The following is a 20,486-nucleotide window of genomic DNA, read 5'->3' as shown; positions in this document are numbered from 1 at the left end:
TTTTTCTTTTTGATCACAGCCTTCAGAAACCAAACCAAAGGAAAAAAGGGTTTGGGTTCTGGTTCCTTTTTTCTATTGGAGAGGATGATGCTGCAAGTCTCATAAGTATTTGCAGTTTTAGTAATTTTAAGTCACATACAATGTTTAAGTTCATCTGGTGTTTTATTTCCGTCAGTGTTTAAAAGGCAGTTTATTTTTATGTTTCAATCTTCTAGTCTTTTCTTGCACTTGGAGTATTACTGTGTGTCTGTAGTTATTTCTGAAGGAAATGGTGTCAGAACCCTAAGATACAATTTGAAGAAGAGTTTGGTATGATGCAGGATTCTCTTTCTTGGAGGAGGTGGGAATAATTACTCATTAATGGCAAAATATTTAGCCAAATGATGTAAGGTATCCTGAAGACTGCTAACAGAAATATTTTTTGTATAGACTCTTTTATGTCATCTTTAGGCCATATATATGTTGGTAAAGAGCAGTTTTCTTGAGATTATGGTAACATTTTCCTCATCTTGGATCTGTGTAGAAGTCAGCTGGTCATTGATCTGGGTATACAGGCCAGGAAAGGGACAAATTACTAAAATAAAAGGGTTGGTTTTATGTATTTTGGAAGTTGGAATGAGCTGTTTCTTTGTATGACTTCAAAAAAAGGTGATTGTCACTTGCTAAGAGGTCTTTGCAATTAAATGTATTTTGTGATTAACGGAATTTTATGTAATGTCATGCAAGTCATAGTGTTAAGTATTTCTGCAATTTGCCGCACAGGTATTTTTATCAAATAATTTTGAACAGTAAATGCTTTATCAAGAAAACATGTAAAATAGCTATGTGCAGCTCTTAGAAACTTGTGAGCTGATATAGATTTGCTCAGATCTGCTCTTGTCTTGGCTGACATAACAAATATGCTAAGAGAGCGATTAAGTAATTGGCTGTTGTCTAAACAAGAGGGCTTGAATTGGGCAGATAACTAAGCTCATTTTTGGGAAGCTTACTTAGAATTTCTTTGACTGCCTTGGTTATTTTCTGTCATTCAGTGAAGAGTAATAGAATTAAATTTAAAAATTTATTTCATATCTTAATGTATTTTTATAATTTCATTCTCAAGAGTTCCTCAGATGTCAGTGCATCTCACAGGAGCCGAGCAAGTACCTCCAAAAGGAGAGCTCTTGTGGTGTGTAACTTGGAATGAGCACGCTTTTTACTTAATGTGATGTCTTCACATTGTAACATTTTCTGTGTCTACTTACCAAAGCAGTAGTTTGGTGAAAGCATGCTTATAGAGCACAGTATTAATGGGATTGCTGCAATGATTGATGTAATCAAGTACTTTGTGATAGCAAATGTGAGAGCTGAAAGAAGGAACACTTACAGTTGTGAAGGGAATTAATCTCTTCAGTTGCTCTCTCCCGATGTCCCCAGTAGAGAAGTAATGAAATGGAAAAGGTTGTCTATCAGTCTTGACAGGTACAAACATGTTATTAAAAGTTAAAACAGGAGACATTTTTCTCTTTTATGTTGTGATTTTAGAACAACAGACAAGGCTGAAATACAGAAATTTTGCCTTTTCAGTAATGGGTATTTCTGTATATTTGTGGTATTCCTAGTTTAGGCAAGTTAAACATTTTTAGTAGACTGTTATACCTTTTTAAACTATTAACAGTTTAAGTGTTGGGATGATAAGTGTCTGAGTGATCTGTCTTCATTCTCTGATAGTAAGGTTGCTTATTGGAGGTAATAATTAGAGACAGAAATTGTTCTGAAAAAATCAATATATTTAAGATGATTAAAACTGATCCAGTGACTTATTGTAGGTAATAAATACTTCTAGTAACACAAAAAGAACCATAGTCTGTAAATTACATCTACGATATTAAAATATCATTTAATATATTGGTAATACTGGATGTATTGGAACTATTGAGATAATATGAATACAATATGAAATAATATTAATTAAATCTGGACTATATTAACTTATAAACAAATATAAAATCGAAATCTGGGGAATTTCTGTTGTTAATCTGATGTCTAGAAGACATTTTCAGATGTAACAATAGACAAAAATATTTTTTCTTGAAATCCTCTCATTATTCCTCATTTTGGAAATTATACTGGGCAATACTCCAGCATGCTACTACTATATAATGTCATATTTTTAAACTGCTGTCAGGGTATTTTTTTCTGTTGGCTTAGGTTGATATTAAATTGTATATTGTATTGCACATTACCTACAGTCAAAATACCTGTGAAATTTTTTAGTGAACTAGAAAAAAAACAAGCCTGATGTCAAAATTTAAGTTTTCTAAGTTGAAGAAAAGACATATAAACCTCACAAATTTTGCTGTTACTGAGTGACAAGAAACATGAGACACTTGCTAAACTATTATTACAAAGCTGTTTTTATTAGTATTCTTAAGAGTTGCCAACTCTGGTAGACTCCCATTCTCTTTACACATAGCTGGCCCTTTCATCATACTGCTCCTTCTTTTTCACACATTTGCTCCTCCTGAAAACACTTAATTCCTCTATTGCCTTAAATTCCTCCCTGATCACAAAATGCTATTTCCTTTTCCGCCTGTGAAAACTTTCATGCCCTGTACCCCATGGGCAATGACCTTCCTGAGCCTGTGTGGTGCCAGGGAAGGTCATGGCATCATGGTGAATTGCACAGCTCAACATGGGGCTGATGTTCCCTTTGAGTGCTTTGCCTGTGTGGAGATGAGCCCTTTGTTACATAACCTTGTAAATGTTGTCTCAGTTTAATGAAATCTACCATATAAGACTCAGCTTAACTGTTTAAAATTCTGTTACTAAAATCACGTGAAATATCTCACATAGCGTAGTGCTGTCCAAAATTATCTCATTTTTTTATAAAATGGGATGCTGTTGGGGAAAAAGATTAATTTTTGTTTAGTGGTCCAGCCTCAGAAAGCACTTCAGATCTGGATAAATGCATATTCCTTCATGTTTAAATTTTCTTTATTAGTAGAATATGGTTTTTGTAATTTTCTTGTCTTTTTAGTCATTCTTTGAAGTAAAAGCAATTTTTTTTTTAACATTATGACTTCCACTTTATTTAATTTTCTTTCACTATAGTATGACAACACTAAGGATAGATCTGCAAGATATTTGGTCCCTGTATGCTAATATTTTGCATCTCTTTGAGGGAAGACTGTTTTGTGCTTTGTTTCTAAGGGGTAATCATACTAACTAGTGACTTAAAATTCTTTATATACTTTAAAAAGTATATAAATTTGTACTATTATATGTTCAGATGTAGAATAGTTATACAGTTCTAACATTTTCTGTAGCCTACATGTGCAGTTTTTTTCAGAGAGAAAAGACACCTGTCTTACAGCAAGCACTTTCTAGTATTGTTATTTCTAAACTTTGTAGTGAAGTCTCATACAGATTAGACTTGGAGAACATCCGTGGTGGAAAAAGTGTGTATGCATCTATTTGTATTCTGCATTACCACATAGAAACTTTACCGTAATCTAATGGAAAGTTATTTCCGTCCAGAGAATAAGCAGCTAGTTTGTATATCTTTACTTAAAGGACATCTGTCATATTTTTATGAAGTGATAGTAGATGGCATCACATTCTCAGTGGTATTATGCCACATAAAATCTGTGTTTCTTAAGAAGAGGCAAGCAACAAGTACCACCAAAAGGAATATTTAAGCGGCTTAAAAAGTTTTATTTGTTTAAATAGCAGTGTTATCTGAATTAGCTAGCAGATAGGCAAGCACAATATAGTGCTTAAATTTGTATTGTTAAGCTTTTTTAGTTGTTTATTGATTTAAATTCTTCTGTGAGATGTGAGCACTAGCTTTAAGCCAAGCCTATATTAATGAGAATAGGGTTGATTATAGTTTCAATTGTCAGTTTTTTTTAACACAGTGATGGAAGCGTGGCTATCACGCTTTTTTTCTAATTAGGTAGTTAGAATTTTCTGTGTTATTTCGGCTTCAGGTGATAAAACCCTTAAATCCTTGTGTCTGTCTTCTTTATATTTTAAGATTGAAGATGCTGTTATATAGTGGTATTAATTCTCTAAATTTCATTCTTAGACTCATGCTTACAGTTAATCTCAAAGTTCAAAGGAGAAAGATCTTTATTCCCATAAAGGTTTATTGGGTAGTTTTCTAGTATAATATTCCTTATAAATATACTAAGTATGTAACATCATGGATAAAATTGTTAGCTTCCTGACATTTTCATAAATGTTTTTAGGAAAAAAAAACCCCTCATACTGATCAGATTCTGACTTCCAATTTGTGTGTGAAACTGTTTTTGTATCACTGCAATACTATCAATGGAATCAGCTGAATAGAAAGCTTGTTTGCTGGAGGCCTGGGAAAGGCTCTTGGAATTATTTAAAGGTGGCAGTTCTCTGGATTAAAGTTTATTCAGTTGGGATGGAGATACATGTTCTATTACTTGTCCTCTATCAGATAGTTAGAAACATTTTAAATGTAGATGTCCAGCAGATTGAATTTGCCATAGACCTGGATGTTAATCCAGTGACTTATTGAGAAAGGCATGAGGATTATTTTGATTGTGCAAAAACTATTCCAGAAAGTTTGGTGTTTAACATGTGAATATAGTGTCAATAAATGAAATATTTTGGATGTAATTTTTCAGACAGTCTTTAGTGCGGATGGATTAGCAACTGCATTAGGGCTTGGGGGAGGGGTCAAAACAGCAGTGGATGCTTGTGTTGAGACTAGGCTGAAGTAATTTTGTATTTACTTATTATTTTATTACAGCATTTCTCCGTGTGCTTTTGAAGGGCTATTTTCCTGTTCCCTTAGTTCCTAAACAAAGGAACAATATGAGTATTTCTGCTTTCTGTTACCTATTAAGATAAGAAGTGCTTTATTCTGCAGGCACTGCTTTTTGCCATGTTTTTATCTGTCTTGTTTTTCTTGTATGTATGTATGTATGAATTTTTGCCTTACATGTTCATATATGTGCAATTTGTGTAGAGTCAAAACCCAACAGAAATAAGCCAAAATATAATTGCTAGACTTTGAGTATGTGTACTTGATGTAAAGAATAGTGGTAGGGTACAGGCTATGCTAGTGTCACATAAACATCCAGCCCCAATTCAATTATTAGGGATTTCTGTCCTTCTCTCCCCCCAAAATGCTTTGATTCATAATGGTATCTAATGTAAAAAAGATTAAGTAAATAATTGTACTAATTATTAGCAAGTCTTTTCAGTTATGTTTTTCATGTATTTCTTGCTGCACTTGTTAAGCTTTTGGAATTTTTATTTTATTATGGAGGAAAAATACCAAAATTATGTAATATCTGTTTGAGCATGGCATCAGAAATACAGTTAATGCTGATACACAAAGTACGTAGTAGTTTTGATGCTTTTATTATTTACTTGCATAAGAAGGCTAAATGGATTTGGGGTCAGCATTAGGAAAAACTTTACAGCATTCTGCACAAGGTCTAAGCTTGGGAACACTTGGGTAATGTTAAGATAAAACTTTTGTTTGCAACATCTACAGATGCAACCTTTGCTTTCTCTCTTCTTTCCTTCCTCGCTCCTCAGAGTGGAAGTCACTATGATCAAAGAAATTATAGCAGCCTTGGATATAGTAAACCAGTTCCTTCCTACCATGTTTGGGTCTGTCTACTCTTTCTATATAACTTTAATTATTTTCATAAAATATGTATATGTGGTTTTCCTTACTTATGCTGTGTGACACTAACTTATCTCTATGACACTTGCAATTATTACAGTGAAAAGCGGTAACAGTTGTATTTTTTGCTTGTAAGGGCTGTGTTTTATAAAATCATTGTGTAGCATGCTGATTACTCTGTTCTGCATGTGAGGTTTTAAATTTAAAATAACTTCTGTTTCATGATTCTGTATGATATACAGAAAACAACTAGCAGCTGTGACAGTTGCTGTTGCAAATTCCTGTCTTTTAAAAACAACAAAAAAGCCTTAAGTGTTTAACACCACTGCAGTACTTTTTTCCATCTTAATATAAATTATAAAATACTGATATATCATGAGATGAGTAATATCTTCCAGTACTTGCAGCTGTGGTCATGGCCAGGTCTAAATAACTAGCTAGGGAAAACTGACATGTTATTTGAGAGCTACTTAATTTCTTCACTCTCTTCCACAAATCTACTTGAAAAAATACTAGACTGGTTTGATAATGTTTAAATTGGTTTCCAAGATGTTTTCTTGGAGGCTCTCCTACCCTTCCTGAAAGTTTCTGTCTACTATAGATAGATTAAAATTTAGTATTTAAATCTTTAGGACTTTAGTGGAATATAGAACATACATTTAAAAATGTGTGTATGCAGAAAAAGTATTTCTGACTTGTTCTGTTCTTCACATTATAGTCATCTTCTCTATACAGTGATGCAGTGGCACCAGCTAGGAGCTACAGGGTTAGTACAATGTTTAACAATACCTTACTTATCTTTAGATGTTTGAATAGCCCAGTATAAATACAAAATTACGCTTTTCTTCATAGGTGTCTTCTTTAAACACTGGTTTGATAAGAAGTATCAGTTTGTTTTGTAAGCACCGTATGCATGGTTGCATTAAACTTGTATTGTATGGTCGTGAGGTTTGACAGTATTATATGTGCATTTTTAAAATATTTTTATATTGCATTTTCTGTGTATAATTTTCTGGAGGCGTTGAGTTTAATTTTCTTAATGTTGTTAAGTTGCCTCTTTAAAGAATTTTAGTAGTTGCTGTTTTACTGCTCTTTTTGCAGTCAAGCATAAAGTTGGTGAATGCGACAATGATACTGAAGAGCACTGGGGTTAGAATAAGTTAATTCAAGCATACTAAATAACAACTGCATGTATAATACCAAACCACTATTTTAAAAAGTTAAGCATTTGGATGGAAATCAGGAGTATTGAAGTTTGCAGTAAATACACCTTGAATACTTTTAAATAGGATGCCATATTTAAATTTAATAAACATGAAAAAATGCAATAGCATGAAAACCTAATCTGCATCTTTACAAAATCAAGAGTAGCTAGTAGTGCCATAAGAAAGGCTACTGTAGCTCTGCAAAAAGTTATCTTTAAAAACTGGCATGAACGTCTGAAACTTCATGCCTTTTGCTGCATATAGTAGTTCAAATCTAGAGACATGCTAAACCTATGTTATAAAACCTTAAATATTATGTAGTATTTTTAATTAGTTAGTGATATCTTTTGCAGTTGGATTACAAATGCATGATTTACCTTTTTTGGCTTTGCATATGCTCTCAAGAAAATTTTAGAAGATTCTGTGAGAGAACAATACAGTAAAGACTGCTATTATGTGTAGCTCTGATACAAATATAATTCTAATTTCTGCTGGACATTTCTTCTTAGGGAGGGGCAAAGCAGCATGAAATGGCAATTTTTTTTCTTTTTAAGTTGTGTTGCTCAGAGCTGCTTTTATTATTCACTGCATAAATAGATTTCAGCCTTTCACCTTTAAACATAACTCTTTCAGGAGAATGTGCATGAGTGACTGTAAAATAAAATCACTAAGTGTACTGCATAGCTTCAGTTCCCAGGGTGTGTTAAAACTTCTGCAGGCTTCCGAGCAGTTAGAACCAAATTGAAATTTAAATGTTTAATTTAATTATGCAGCTAGTTAAGATTTGATTTTTTTAAAAGTATTTGACTATTTTTAAAGGGAATTCTTAGTGGAAATAGACATATCTCAAAGCAATAATAAATGCTGCTGAGAATCTTAATTTTTTTTTTTTTTTCACAAAAGGTATGCTACTAACTGGAAATACATAGATAGGATAAGAGAGTATGTGACTGTGCATAGGAATTACAGTGTATGAGTGTGGCATGATAATGGCTGAGACTGGATGTACATGCTACTTCATTCCTTCTTTCTCAGGCCTCGTTGTGTGGTGATGGATGACATAACTCAAATGGTTCTTGCACTCTTAGTATAATAGGCCTCTGGTTGTTTCTTTCATTATCTTTGTTTTCTGCAGACAAAAATCTATGAAAGTTGTGAAAGTGTCCTTCATAACTTTTCTTTAGCCATCTGAATGCAGTTATTCTTCAAGAGCAAGCTCAGTCCGAAGTAGTCCTGTGGTGAGCATTCCTATGCACGATTTGGTGAACGCTTTGATATTAACACATCCGCAGTTACGAGCATGCCCACTTGGGATCGTTTCACTGACCAACACGCAGATTGGATTTTTTCATTTGGCATAAGAAGTTTTGATTTGTCAGAGATGTGATTTTTAGCAAGATGTAAATTTTTAGCAGTAAGATAGTAAGCTGTAGAAGGCATTTGTTTTTCTAAATATCTTTTTAATGTTTGTAATAAACAACTAGTAACTGAAGTATAGCACATTGTTGGGGTTACCACCCTATGTCATAGATGGGGCAAGCACATGAAACCCACTACAGTACATGTGGAAAAGTCTTTCTTTGGGGAAGAGGATTAATGGAAACTGTTATATCATGCAGTAAGAAGTTTGCTCATTTTTATGATAACAAGTATCCAAAATGAGAAAAAATTGGGTTTGGGTCTATTGTATTACAAGTATTGTTCTAAACTTGGCTCTTTGTGCTGAAAAGTGATTTTGAAGAGTTTTATTTTGCTTCTGCCACAGAACAATTGTCTAAGTTTCATTGATATAGCTGCTCATTTGTCATGCCACACAAAACAAAATAAGTTATCAGTGTTCTAGTATGGGCTAAATTGAAATGTTCAGTCCTTTTTAAAATTTCTCGCATATTAACAATGTTATATGTACTAAACAAAACCACATTTGTCAGAAACGAATGTTTTTAGCTACAAGAGATATCAGAGTAAATTTTTGAGGATGTAGGAAAAAGGTAATTTTGCTGTTGCTTTATGAAGTTCTAAAATGTAACTGGTATTGACATACATATATAGTCTCTTGCATTGTGAAAATGCTGCTTGTCCCCTCAGTTTTTATTAACACTGGGATAATTTCTTAAAAGTATCTACTTAAAGATATGTAGGAACATATATATATATATATATATATGATCTCACTGTGTATATGTTATACCAAGTCATGCCAAGGTACATTCACTCACACTAGTGAATGCTTAATAAAGTTCAAAGCATTTGTTTAATGAAATAGTCTTGAAAAGCAGATGAGTAAAAATCTTATGAATAATTTAACATTAATTTCCTACTCTTTCTGTGTCTTGTATTTTGGTTTTACTCTGGATAATGCATTTGAAGTCAGCTTAGTTCTCTCTGAAAATTAGAAGAGCAAGTAGGAGAGATCTAAAAGGTAGAGAATGCTTGTGAGAAACTGTATGATGCTTCTCCATCTTAAAATCTATCTGTTTTGATGACCCCATTGGGAAAGATACTAGGACTACAAAAAGCATAGAAGGAGGGACAGCAAGGTTTATTAGGTATATGGACCTGTCAACAGTAAAATGGATTTTGAATGATTGACCAATACTGTCATAGATTGTAGCCCGAGTTGTTCTTTTGCTGTAATCATAATAAATAAGAAGAATTCTCTTCAGTATCTCTATACTTTGTGAAATGTAAGTGCAATAGGAAAGTTTAGCCAAATTTCCAGCTATCAAAATTTATCTAGCTAACTACATTTAATGAAAATTAAAGATACTAGTTTAAATATAGATGTAGCTGAAAAATAGCTGGAAAATTTGTTGTCAGAGAAATAGAACATAAAATAGCAGTGACAACAAATACAAATTCTCTAGTCCTAGAATAGCATAATCTGAGCCTGGTGTTTGTCAGTAAACGGGTTTTTGTATACCAGTTACATATATAACTTTTAGACATCTTCCTAGCTTTTAATCACAAACATCAAGTATAAAGAACTTTTTTTTAATGATGAGAATTGGATAAGGACAATATCTTTTCAAACTATTCATAGAAGGATTTTCTTCCTAAAATCACTTTCACTGTGAAGATTGTATTTAGTTTTAACTTTCTGCCTTTTGAAGTAGAATGTTATCAATAAGGTTATGATAAACCTACTCTTCCCATTTAATACTGTCTTTTACATGCATAATGTTTCTCAGTTGAGTATTTCACTTGAATTCCCATGGCGGATGTAACTGTGCTTAGATATATTTTGCTTTTTGAAACAAGAAATGTGTAGCACTAGCATTTTCCCCCAGCTTTTTAGGTGCTAGTCTGACATATATCTTTGGGGAGTAACTTTGCCTTCTAGTCTAAGATGTCTTAAACTTAGCAATGAGAAGAAGCCCAGATTATAGCTAGCACTGTTGGATGTGTGTTGATTTGAAAAAAGACAACATTTGTAGGGAAAAATATTTTTATATTTTTTTATTTATCAGTTTACATAGTCTGTCTTTTATGATCTGCAAACTTTTTTAATGTTTGTAGTTTGTGTTTGACCTTAAATTAATACTAAACCCTTTGGTATCTGGTTTTATGGTTTTTTATATTACTCTAATTGAGGAAGATGAATCAATAATAAATGTTCATTGTTTTTAGTGCAATAATGGAGATTTAAGGTAGGATTTTTTTGATTTTTAATAAACTTTTGTTCATTCAGTGGCGTCATCTTCAGTTCTCTTTCACCTTCTCCTTATCTTTTGAAGTTCTCTGATTTTTCTCATCAAAGTGAAACTACTGCTGATTATTTCAGTCGTTCCAACCACAGTGGAAGCATTGTTTCTGATGCAGATTATGGCCAAGTTTTGACTAGTGTGAGTGTAATGCTTTTATTTACACTGTGGTGAATACAGTAAAACCATCGATTTTCTTTTCATACTCTGAAAGAGAAATACTGTTAAAGCATTCTAAATTACTTAATTGCAAATTGGTTTATTGCGGATTTGGGGCTTGTTTTCATATAAAAATGTACTGAGTGAAATTTTAAAAAGCATGCTCCTAATTTTAAAGGAGATTTTGCCTGTTGCTAGAAGCATGTGACAAGTGTAACACTTCACAATTTTGTGTGTGTGTGATAAGCTTAACAATCTTTTAAAGACCCAAATATTTTGCATTTTTTTCTTATGGAAATAAAATGTGCTAGGGAGGTTTTTGTGTGTTTTTGGAATACTATTACTTCTTTTCATGACAAAAATACTTAGATCTGTACCCGCACTAGTGCATTTTAGTGTTCCTTCATCCCATATGAGATTTTTTGAGAATCCATTACTGAAGCACTCCTTGCTGGCTATGCACTTGTACAGAATCCCATGTCAATCAACAGATCATGTTAAGGGAAAATTATCATGATGGTTTTCCTGTGCAGCTCTCTTTAGGCTGAACGTTGTTTTTACCAAACTGAGCCACTTTCTTGATGCTGTAACTTCTAAAAAGGCTAATTTTTGTTCTTAAGTATATCTTTTGAAATAGCATTTAGGGTTAGCAGATACAGTAGGTAGGCAGAGAGGCTGAGAGCACTGTGCTTATTTAGCTGAGCAAAAGGAAAAGTATGTGGTGATCAACAGTGTGTAATTGCTTGCTTAGGTGAGAGCCAAATTCTTTGTACCCTTGCCAAGCAGTGCAGCAAGGGCCAGCAACCTCACACTGCAGTTCAGGAGTTCAGACCAGACACTCCAAGAAGCTCCACAAGGATGTTATTGTTGCAGTCTGTCAGGTCACAGCAAGGCTGCAGAACCTCTGCGTTCAAACCACAGCTGTTGGCTGTGGTTTTGCTTTCAATGGGAGACTGGGAGCTAGACTACTCTCATAACCATGTTCTTTGACTTTGCATTTGGATGATATTTTGATACTGTTACAGTGCTGTATAAGTTGTAATAATTCATGTTATTTATCATCTGTATATTCTCAAATCATGAGAGACTAATTATTTCTCCAGCTTAAACTTTAGCACTTTTTTCCCCATAATAAAGCTGACTTTCTGAAATAAATGCTGTGCTGAAAGAAATGTGGAGGCTGAGACTGGTAGTTTTTCTGCCTTCTCAGTTGCTTGTGTTATCATCATTATTTATTATTAGATTTGAAATTTATATTTTTATTTAGGTTAGTCTAAATGTATCCTCCAGATCAATACTGGTAACGAATATTTGCAATCTATAATTTCAGTACATCATTGGAGGTAGTGAATTTGTCATGAAGAAGCAATGTTGCTTTTCTAGATACCACAATAGGAGGAAAAAGAAAAGTCTTATAAAGTAATGTTTGTTTCTTCTGAGATTGCAATAGACTTCCAAAAGTGTTTTCTCTGGCATAGAGAAAAACAGGTATTCTTTGAGAAGCAGGACATGTGAGACACCATACTAAATACGTGTCTAATCCCACTTATTTTGATTCATAGAAATGCAGAAAATGTGGACATCTACAATACAATTTTGCAATAGCAGTTTCCTAAGTAATAAGGGAGTGTGATAGTTCTTCTCCTTAGTCTTCAGTAGATGAAATATGAATTGAAATTATTTTGTAGAATGCTTTTACATAGTATACTTCAGTTATAGGCTTTTACCTGAACCAGTTTTATTGTGATTTAATCACAGGTGACACTAAAGAGATTGAACTTACAAATGTGTTTTCTGTTAACTAGGGCATTCACCCTGCTGTCACTGAGTGCCTTAAGTACCTGCATGAAGCTTTGCATTTGTTATGCCATCTAGTTTTGCAGTGATTACTTTTGAATTTTAAATATTACTTGAAATATATATTTAAATATACTTAAAATTTAAAAGAGTGTGTTTTGTTGCTTAGTACTGGTAATGACATTTTAAAAACTTTAAAGAAAGGTTTCTGGCTTTTTTTCTTTACATTTATGTTGCAACTAAGGTAAAAACTGTTTTTTTTAATCTAAACATTATTTTTCCTGTCTTGATCTATGCTAACATCTGGAATTTTTGAAATGGGTTCATTTAAAAATATTTCTCAGTCTCTTTGAACAGAAGATGCCAATTCGGTAGTTCCTTATTATGAAAGGTAATTGTGTTCCCTATTCTCTTTCAGCTGGAAGAAAAGAGTGAAAAATCACATTCAGAAATATTTTCAAGGGTAAGAGTTTTTAATTTTCAAAACTTTTAAAATTATTTAAAGTCAGTGTTCATTCTCAAATCACAAGTGTTGAATTAATTCAAAAAGTATACATTCTGTGTATTCTTTGTATTTTTTGTCAGGGTTAGCTTGCAAAAATAATTTTAGATAAACTTTTTTATTGCCCAGAATTAATGGTTTATGCCTTTTATTTCCTGAGGGAAGAAATTTATTCTTTAGTTTTCTTTTGGCCAGTAATAATTTTCTATAAAATTTATTTTTCGTGTGAGAAATACTTACCAGGTAAGGCTAAAATTTAGGAGGCTAAAGCTATAAAAATCTGTATGATAGCTTCTCATTGTAGGCTTTCTTCTGAATCCTGGATGGCAGAAATTATAATAGTTAGGAAATATTGTAAATGTCTACAGTATTTCAGCACTATTAGCCATCTTATTAATATCTTCTGGATAGATGACTCAAAATTCTAATGTTCTGGTACATTAAGTCATCAACAAGAAACCAAGATTTTACCAAGAAGATACACAGGTGCTGGAAAATACCCAATGGAACATGCTGTCTGTAAGCTAGTATTAAGAAAAACCAGAGAGAAAACCATTCTGTGACTTTGAAGAAATTTATAAAGAGCATTATCAAGTATACCAGAAATAACCATATGATTCTTGACACAATGTTTTTCCCTTTCTTTAGCCCTCATCTCGCAATTCAGTAAGTGCAGCTCCTCAGAGTGGCAACTCATCCAGGAGAGGAAGTGGAGATGCAAGCAGTTTCGTGGATCCTGATGCCTCCCTCAGTGAATTACGGGTGAATTGCATTTTTTGCAGAGAATTCGGAGCTAGTTTAAATAGGAAGATTATTTTTTAATACAGAACTTCTGTTTTAATAGGAAAATGTTATGAGGATGTAATTTTCAATCATGAAGTATTTTTTTGCTTTCTTGGTATTTTATCTTGGTTTGTGTTCATAATTGTGGTTTAAGAGTTTAGCTTATTAAGATAAGACTTTGTTTATGTCAAATTTCAAACAATTCTGTCCTGTTTGAGTTGTCTTGCAGCTAGGGTTATGAACAAAACCTTAATTTCCGTCAAGTTTTTGTGAATTAATTTTAATTTCTGGGAATTATTGCAGGCTTTGTCATTTGACAGAAGTGCGTGTAAACCTTTTAATGCTTTTTCAGTTCTAAATTACTTCCCCATACTTCTTATGCAATGGTTCATTCCTATGTCCTGCAGGATATCTATGATCTTAAGGACCAGATACATGATGTAGAAGGGAGATACATGCAGGGACTTAAAGAATTAAAGGTATCAGGGATCCTCCCAAGCATGCATTCTGAATGGGTGTTTTGCATAATGGAGTTATCACCAATTTCACTAATGTATAGTGGCTTCACTAACAAATTTTGAAATTTCTTTAAAGCATGTATCTAACTTTTAATGCATGAAGAGCATCAGAGATTGCATGTTTATTATTTGATTACAGTTACAAGAGTTAATACCTTTTGATGTTTTGATATACATAGGCGTTTTCTGATAAGATAATGAGGTGTTCAGTTTGTATTTTTAGAGGTTTGTTAGCAAATAAACAGATATACAAAATAATTACTAGGTGTTAAGTAGGGAACAAAGAAATGGGAGACAATTATGACAAAGAGCTTGAGAATTAGTCCTCCAAGTTTCAGCGAATACTTCATATTATAAAGCAAAAGCAAAATAATAATTTTGAAAGATGTACTGCAATTAATTTCGGCAGGTATATTGCTTGCAGGAGAAAATTAATTTTGTTTTAATTTTTCGCTGTTAAAAAAATTAATTTATGCTGGTTTATATTCCCATTATTTTCTCTAAATCACGGATTGGTTTTTTCAGCATTAGGCTAATGAGTGCTAGGGAAACTTTCCTGTCTGTGGTAAGGAAACAATCCTGCATCCATTGTAGTAGTCATATTCCCACCACCCCAACTTTCACTGCTGGGAGCAAAACCCTCCAGTGAATCACCAAGTGAGTCAATGGGTGCTGCACTAGACTGGCTACACACACCATTCTCACAGTGTCCGTCAAGGTTTCCTTACAGGCTTGGCCACAGGTTTCCCATAACAGAGTCTCAGACATCTGATTTTTGTAGGTACTTTAATCATGGCAGGGTCACACAAAACTAGTTTGAGATCAAGCTGGGTGCTGCCAAGAACGGACCCTGAACCAAGAAGTCCATTTTGTATCCGCAGTCCATGCCCACAGGGGTGTGGGGTCTTCCTGCTGAGCCACTGGCTCCCGTTGTATCTCAGTGTGGCTGCTTACCTGCCTGCTGCCGCAGGTTCCCATGCACCTTGTTGTGCAAAGGGGCAGTGCCCGATCACTGCTCTTGCTGAAAGCTCCAGTCCTTTCCTCCCCCCGAGGGTGCAATCTGTAGTTTGTACTGCAGCAGCACACTGAACTAGGTGTAGTCTTCCACATGAGATTTGTCTGTATTTTGACTTGTTTAAACTAGTATGTATTCCTTTCTTTTACACATTTTCACACAATTAACAGTGCAGTAAATTTAAAATAATCCTCCTTTTCACTGTTTTGTATTGTAGGGATATGGAATTCAAAAAATTATGGGGCTTGCAAATCTTTTCCAGGATATTTGTTCTGTTCTCTTTTCTATTGTCTAATTATGAATGGTTTCATGTAAAAGTAGAGAACTTTTCATATGTTTTATATCGATATAGAGACTGAACTAAATGAATGCTTCTTGTAGTAGAGAATGTAATAGGGATGTATTTATCAGCTTACTTGAATGTCTTCAATTTAACAATATATTAGATAAATAGTAAGGGGAAAATATGTAATATGAGCTGTTTAGTGTAGCAAAAGTTATTTCCTCTTTGAAGGAAACTTTAAACCTGATAGCAATATGTTCAGATGAAGTATGTTTTGGTTTAGTTATATTGGTTTAGTTATATGAATATTAAAAGGAGAGTAAAGAGTAGTAGATTACAGGATTATTAGACATAGACATATGACGCATAGATCAAGTGTAATGTGAGATTGCTTCATATTTTCAGAATGGATCTAACTCTCATTCTTTATGCATTTGCCAGCATCTCATGATTACTGTTCTGACTCGTGGTTAATGAATTATTATTTATTGTAATCCATTACAGTTACCAAAGAGCGCAGTGTGCAATAGTAAGATCTTAATCTATGCTTGGCTTTCAGAATTCAACTGCATTTTATGTTGTTGCTAATACTGAATAATATGTTCCTAGGTTAGTTCACATTCCATAGAGATTCTTTTGGGAACCTTTTTTCTTTTTTTTTAATTAGGAAGGTACTGCCTTTTTTTCAACTTATACTTAATCATTTTTGTCTTGTGTATGTTTTAGAAGAGTTACCAGAACACCTGCTTTACACTGCATTTAAATGTTGGGGTTTTTGGTTGGTTGGTTGGTTTTTTCCAGTGTTGGACTAATGGGGATTTGTAATCACACCACCTTCTGAGCTCTCTGGTTGCCCTTATGCTGGTAAAGTGTGGATTTTACCTGGCTACAAATGTACTGGGTGTCAGTATTAACAGCAGGATAAAGTCTAATGTTGCTACTTCTGGTTTAGTTAGGTCTTCAAATCTTTTGCTGTCTCAGTTTGATTGTTTTGTTGCTTCTTTATGTATTTCTTTGCATCAGCTGGAAAGGAATTCTGTGTCTTTCCTCAAAATTTTTCTTTTATGCTGTTAACAGTGCACTCTCTTGATGTCTCTTGGCTTGAATCATCTTGTTCTAACTGAGCAAGCTAATTTTTATAGCACTTTACTGATAAAGTTGTGTGTGGTATTTCTTCATAGCTTTAGGTTATGTGCAGAGCCTTATGTGTTTTCATTCCATCTGCTTCGTCCTTAAAAATCCTACCGCCTCCTTCAAGTGTTTAGAAATTATTTAAAATCAAACTGGAAGGCTCCCTGAAACTACATGGAATTCTTGAACCATGGGGAACATGTGTAATACTTGAAAAGAAGACACTTGCAAAGAAGTCTTTGCAATGTTTCAGTTTTTTCAACCCAATAGAGACTTAGACATAACTTAGTTTCTGTCTCAGAAGCAGTTTTCACCCTTTAGTATACAAATCAATCTATTCCTCTTTTGTAACTGCAGATTCATCCTCCTCTGCCATTATTTTTTTAATTAATGACATTCTAATACAATGTTTTAAACCCCAGCCTAGTCTTGTCTCTTAAGATTGGAGTTCTGGAACACATGGCATTCAGTGAGAGGCTGAGACAATGGGCCTTGATAAATCTTGGAGTTGTGGCTGGCAATATTGTTGCTGTTTTAGCACGTCTGATAGGAGGCTGTGGAGAGTAGATGGCAGATTTCTTTGCAAGGGAAAGACAAAACAGACAAAAGTTAAGTTGTAGGAGCAGAAAATCCAGTTGGAACTCAAGAAAAAAGTTTTCACAAGGAAAGCAAACACTGGTGCAGGTCATCCAGCAAGTTTGACTATCTGCAGTCTAGATTTCTGGAGATATTTAAAATGGAGATGAGCTGTGAGCAGTCTGATCTCAGCTGACCCTCTTTAGTTAGGAGATTGGACCAGCTGGCATTCAGAGGTCTCTGCCGAACTACATTAGTACATGACTCCAGTCACCACACTCACAAATATAATCAAATTGCACTTTTTCCATAGTTGCATTTTTTTTTGTTACGTTTCATACCTCCCTGTGAAATTACTATAGCTTTCATTATAATCCTAATATTTCCTGTTTTTTAACTCTAAGATGGATTATTCTTTAAAAGTCTTTAGGTTTGCTAGCTCTAGCATTTTGTTTTGCCAATTTTTACAAGATTTGTTGTATTTACAGCATCACAAAAAGAAATGCTTTCTCTGGTTTTAATCTTCAGAATTACTTGCACACAGTTATGTTTATATTTTTTTTCTTTTTTTTATCCTGAGTCATCTTTGCTGTTTGCTACTACTTCCCGGATTATAGTGGTACTTGTCTTATATTTTCACAATTTATACTGTTTTGCTTCTTCTGATCTTCTGTAATTATTTTCTGATCTTCTGTAATTCTTTTGTAATTCTTTTTCTGGGGTTTCAAAAAGTTGTATTTCTCCAGCAGAGATTTCCAGAATTCAGTGAAATAAATATATGTGATTATGATAAAATTATAAAAGATAAAATACATTCTCTAAGGATATCCTTCCGAAACTGGAGATTTACAATGTGGAGTAGTGTTTGGGGATAGGGAATTTTTTTACTTTCTTATGGCAGAATATTGAACTGTGACTTGGTATTTCTATAGAGAAGACATGACTATAATTCCAAAACAAAAATGATTGCATAATTTTACTGTTTGACAGATAGCAATCTTCAATATTTTCTTAGAAAACTTAGATTGTTGTCACCTTCTCTCCTAATATATTAGTTGTAGTGTTCTATTTTCTGGAAACCCAAGCTTCATGCCCTTACTGTGCTAGTGCTTCTACTGTCAAAATACAAATATTCTAAAATGGAGATAATGCTATTTATGTCTTCAAGGAACAGATTACATGAAGTACAAGGAGATTTTTAGGAATTAGATCTACTTGGCCCGGGGATTGGCTTAATAGTTGTTCTTCAATTCTAAAATTAGGACTCTGAAAATCAATTTTTATTATTTTTAAATCATAGAATGTTAAGAGGTTGGAATGGCCCTAAAGACCATGTAGTCCCAACCCCTATATAATGCATATTGAAAGAAAGGCATGTTTAAAAGTGCCTGGAGTGATAGTTTTCTGACTGTTTAAATGGTTGACATTTGTTACAACTCTGACAAAAAACCCAAACTATAACTAAAAACAGGATAAAATGGTGAATGGGGGAGATTTGTCTAAGAGGCTAAATAGCAAGGTACACTTTTAGGTAAAGAACCAAGTTACATGCTTTTTAAAAAAATTTAGTAAGTAAATCAAAGATAAAATACCTGTTTAAATAGTGAGTCCTTTTTACTGGAATAATGTGGCTGTCTTAAAGTTTCGAATCTAAGGTCACAGGGCACTACTTAAATAACAAGCATTAAGTTAAAGCTACTCTTGGAGTTACTTTTGTGGTCTCTTTTACTGATTCAATTGTCTGCATTCTCCCTGTTAGTTTTGTTGCCTCATTCTGAGCTGTTTTCTCATGCATGCCTTGAGTAACAATATCACTACTAGATACATGGTATTCACTAGAATGTGAAGCTGTGATGTTACTACTGTATCCCTGTGAGTTGCTGTGAATGTGGCAAGGTAGAAAATGCAAGTGGAATCTTATCTTGTATTTTTCATGCTTTTGTAATGATAAATTTTCATTGTTGTGTATGACTGAAGTTGAATAATGGAACTAAACTGTTACTTGGTATCTCTAAAGAATATCTTTCATAAACAAAAATGATTGCATAATTTTAATGTCTAACATCTCATACTTTAACATTATGGTGGTATTTTAACATTATAACAATGCATCAAAAAGTTAGACTAATGTCAACTTTTCTGCTATCTGTAGGATTCGCTAGCTGAAGTTGAAGAGAAGTATAAGAAAGCTATGGTTTCCAATGCTCAACTAGACAACGAGAAAAACAATTTGATTTACCAAGTGGATACTTTAAAGGATGTTATTGAGGAGAAGGAAGAACAGATAGCGGAGTTCTATAGGGAGAATGAAGAGAAGACAAAGGTATTTTTTTTCTAATTATAAAGTACAGAAATCTGGACTACTTAGTAAGAACAGTTGAAAATACTCAGAGTAGCTTTACTTGCTAGTATTGGGCTTAAGTCTTTATGACATTTTTTCTCTCTAAAGTTTATTAAATAAAATCTTCTGTGTACCAAGTGTCTGGACAACTTATTTAGACCACTTCAGTGGTCTTTGAACTACTTGGTAGGTATAATTTCTCAAATCCTTACAACAATTTCTTACATAACTCAAAATAAATACAAATAATTGATTTCTTCAATACAGGAATTGGAAAGACAGAAACACAACTGCAGTGTTCTGCAGCATAAGCTGGATGAACTTAAAGAGGGCCTTCGACAGAGAGATGAATTGATAGAGGTATGCTCATATGAGTGTAGGATAGAACCTGTGCAAATACATGTGTAAGATTTGAATGGGAATCATGCACAAAACAGGATTAAATACTATCTTGCATTTTTAAGAAATAATTTATCTTGTTTTAGTGTGTAGAATTTAAGCTACTGATCCTCCTAAATTTATGAAGCTGAAAATGTCTCTGCAAGGTTTTCAAATGTGTTACATCTTGCAAAGCCTTTAATTCTTGTGAGAAATTGTGGTTCTCTCATGAATGTTCCAAGTATCTTTTCTTTGTTGTGAGGGCAGAATTAATATTTGTGTGGCCAAAATAATTTTCCATAGCTAAAAGTTCTGATGCATGGATAACACCAAATGTTATTCTTTGCCTTTCCCAAAAGTTTCCATTTCAGTTATTTCAGATTTTTATGAGTATCAACAATTGAAGTTTGCCATACTGAATATTTGTTTGCTTACCCA

General features: G+C 33.5%; 1 protein-coding gene across 6 annotated transcripts in view; it reads left to right on the top strand.

Annotated features, from left to right (window-relative positions):
• Window positions 1–20,486, top strand: part of LRRFIP2 (LRR binding FLII interacting protein 2) — a 55,817-nt gene that overhangs the window by 23,518 nt on the left and 11,813 nt on the right. For 3 of the 6 annotated variants that reach the window (XM_054273551.1, XM_054273549.1, XM_054273547.1), the window contains exons 4-8: window positions 12,940–12,984; window positions 13,672–13,785; window positions 14,214–14,285; window positions 19,482–19,652; window positions 19,938–20,030. In XM_054273551.1, the coding sequence (XP_054129526.1) occupies window positions 12,940–12,984; window positions 13,672–13,785; window positions 14,214–14,285; window positions 19,482–19,652; window positions 19,938–20,030 (495 nt within the window). The remainder of the gene's footprint in view (window positions 1–12,939; window positions 12,985–13,671; window positions 13,786–14,213; window positions 14,286–19,481; window positions 19,653–19,937; window positions 20,031–20,486) is intronic. The other 3 variants (XM_054273552.1, XM_054273550.1, XM_054273548.1) reach the window with 1 other exon arrangement.

This window comes from Melozone crissalis, unplaced genomic scaffold (genome assembly GCF_028551555.1).
Source record: "Melozone crissalis strain CALT ecotype California unplaced genomic scaffold, PUWL_Pcris_2 ptg000016l_1, whole genome shotgun sequence".
Taxonomy (NCBI): domain Eukaryota; kingdom Metazoa; phylum Chordata; class Aves; order Passeriformes; family Passerellidae; genus Melozone; species Melozone crissalis.
This window is presented reverse-complemented; position numbering and strand designations above follow the sequence as displayed.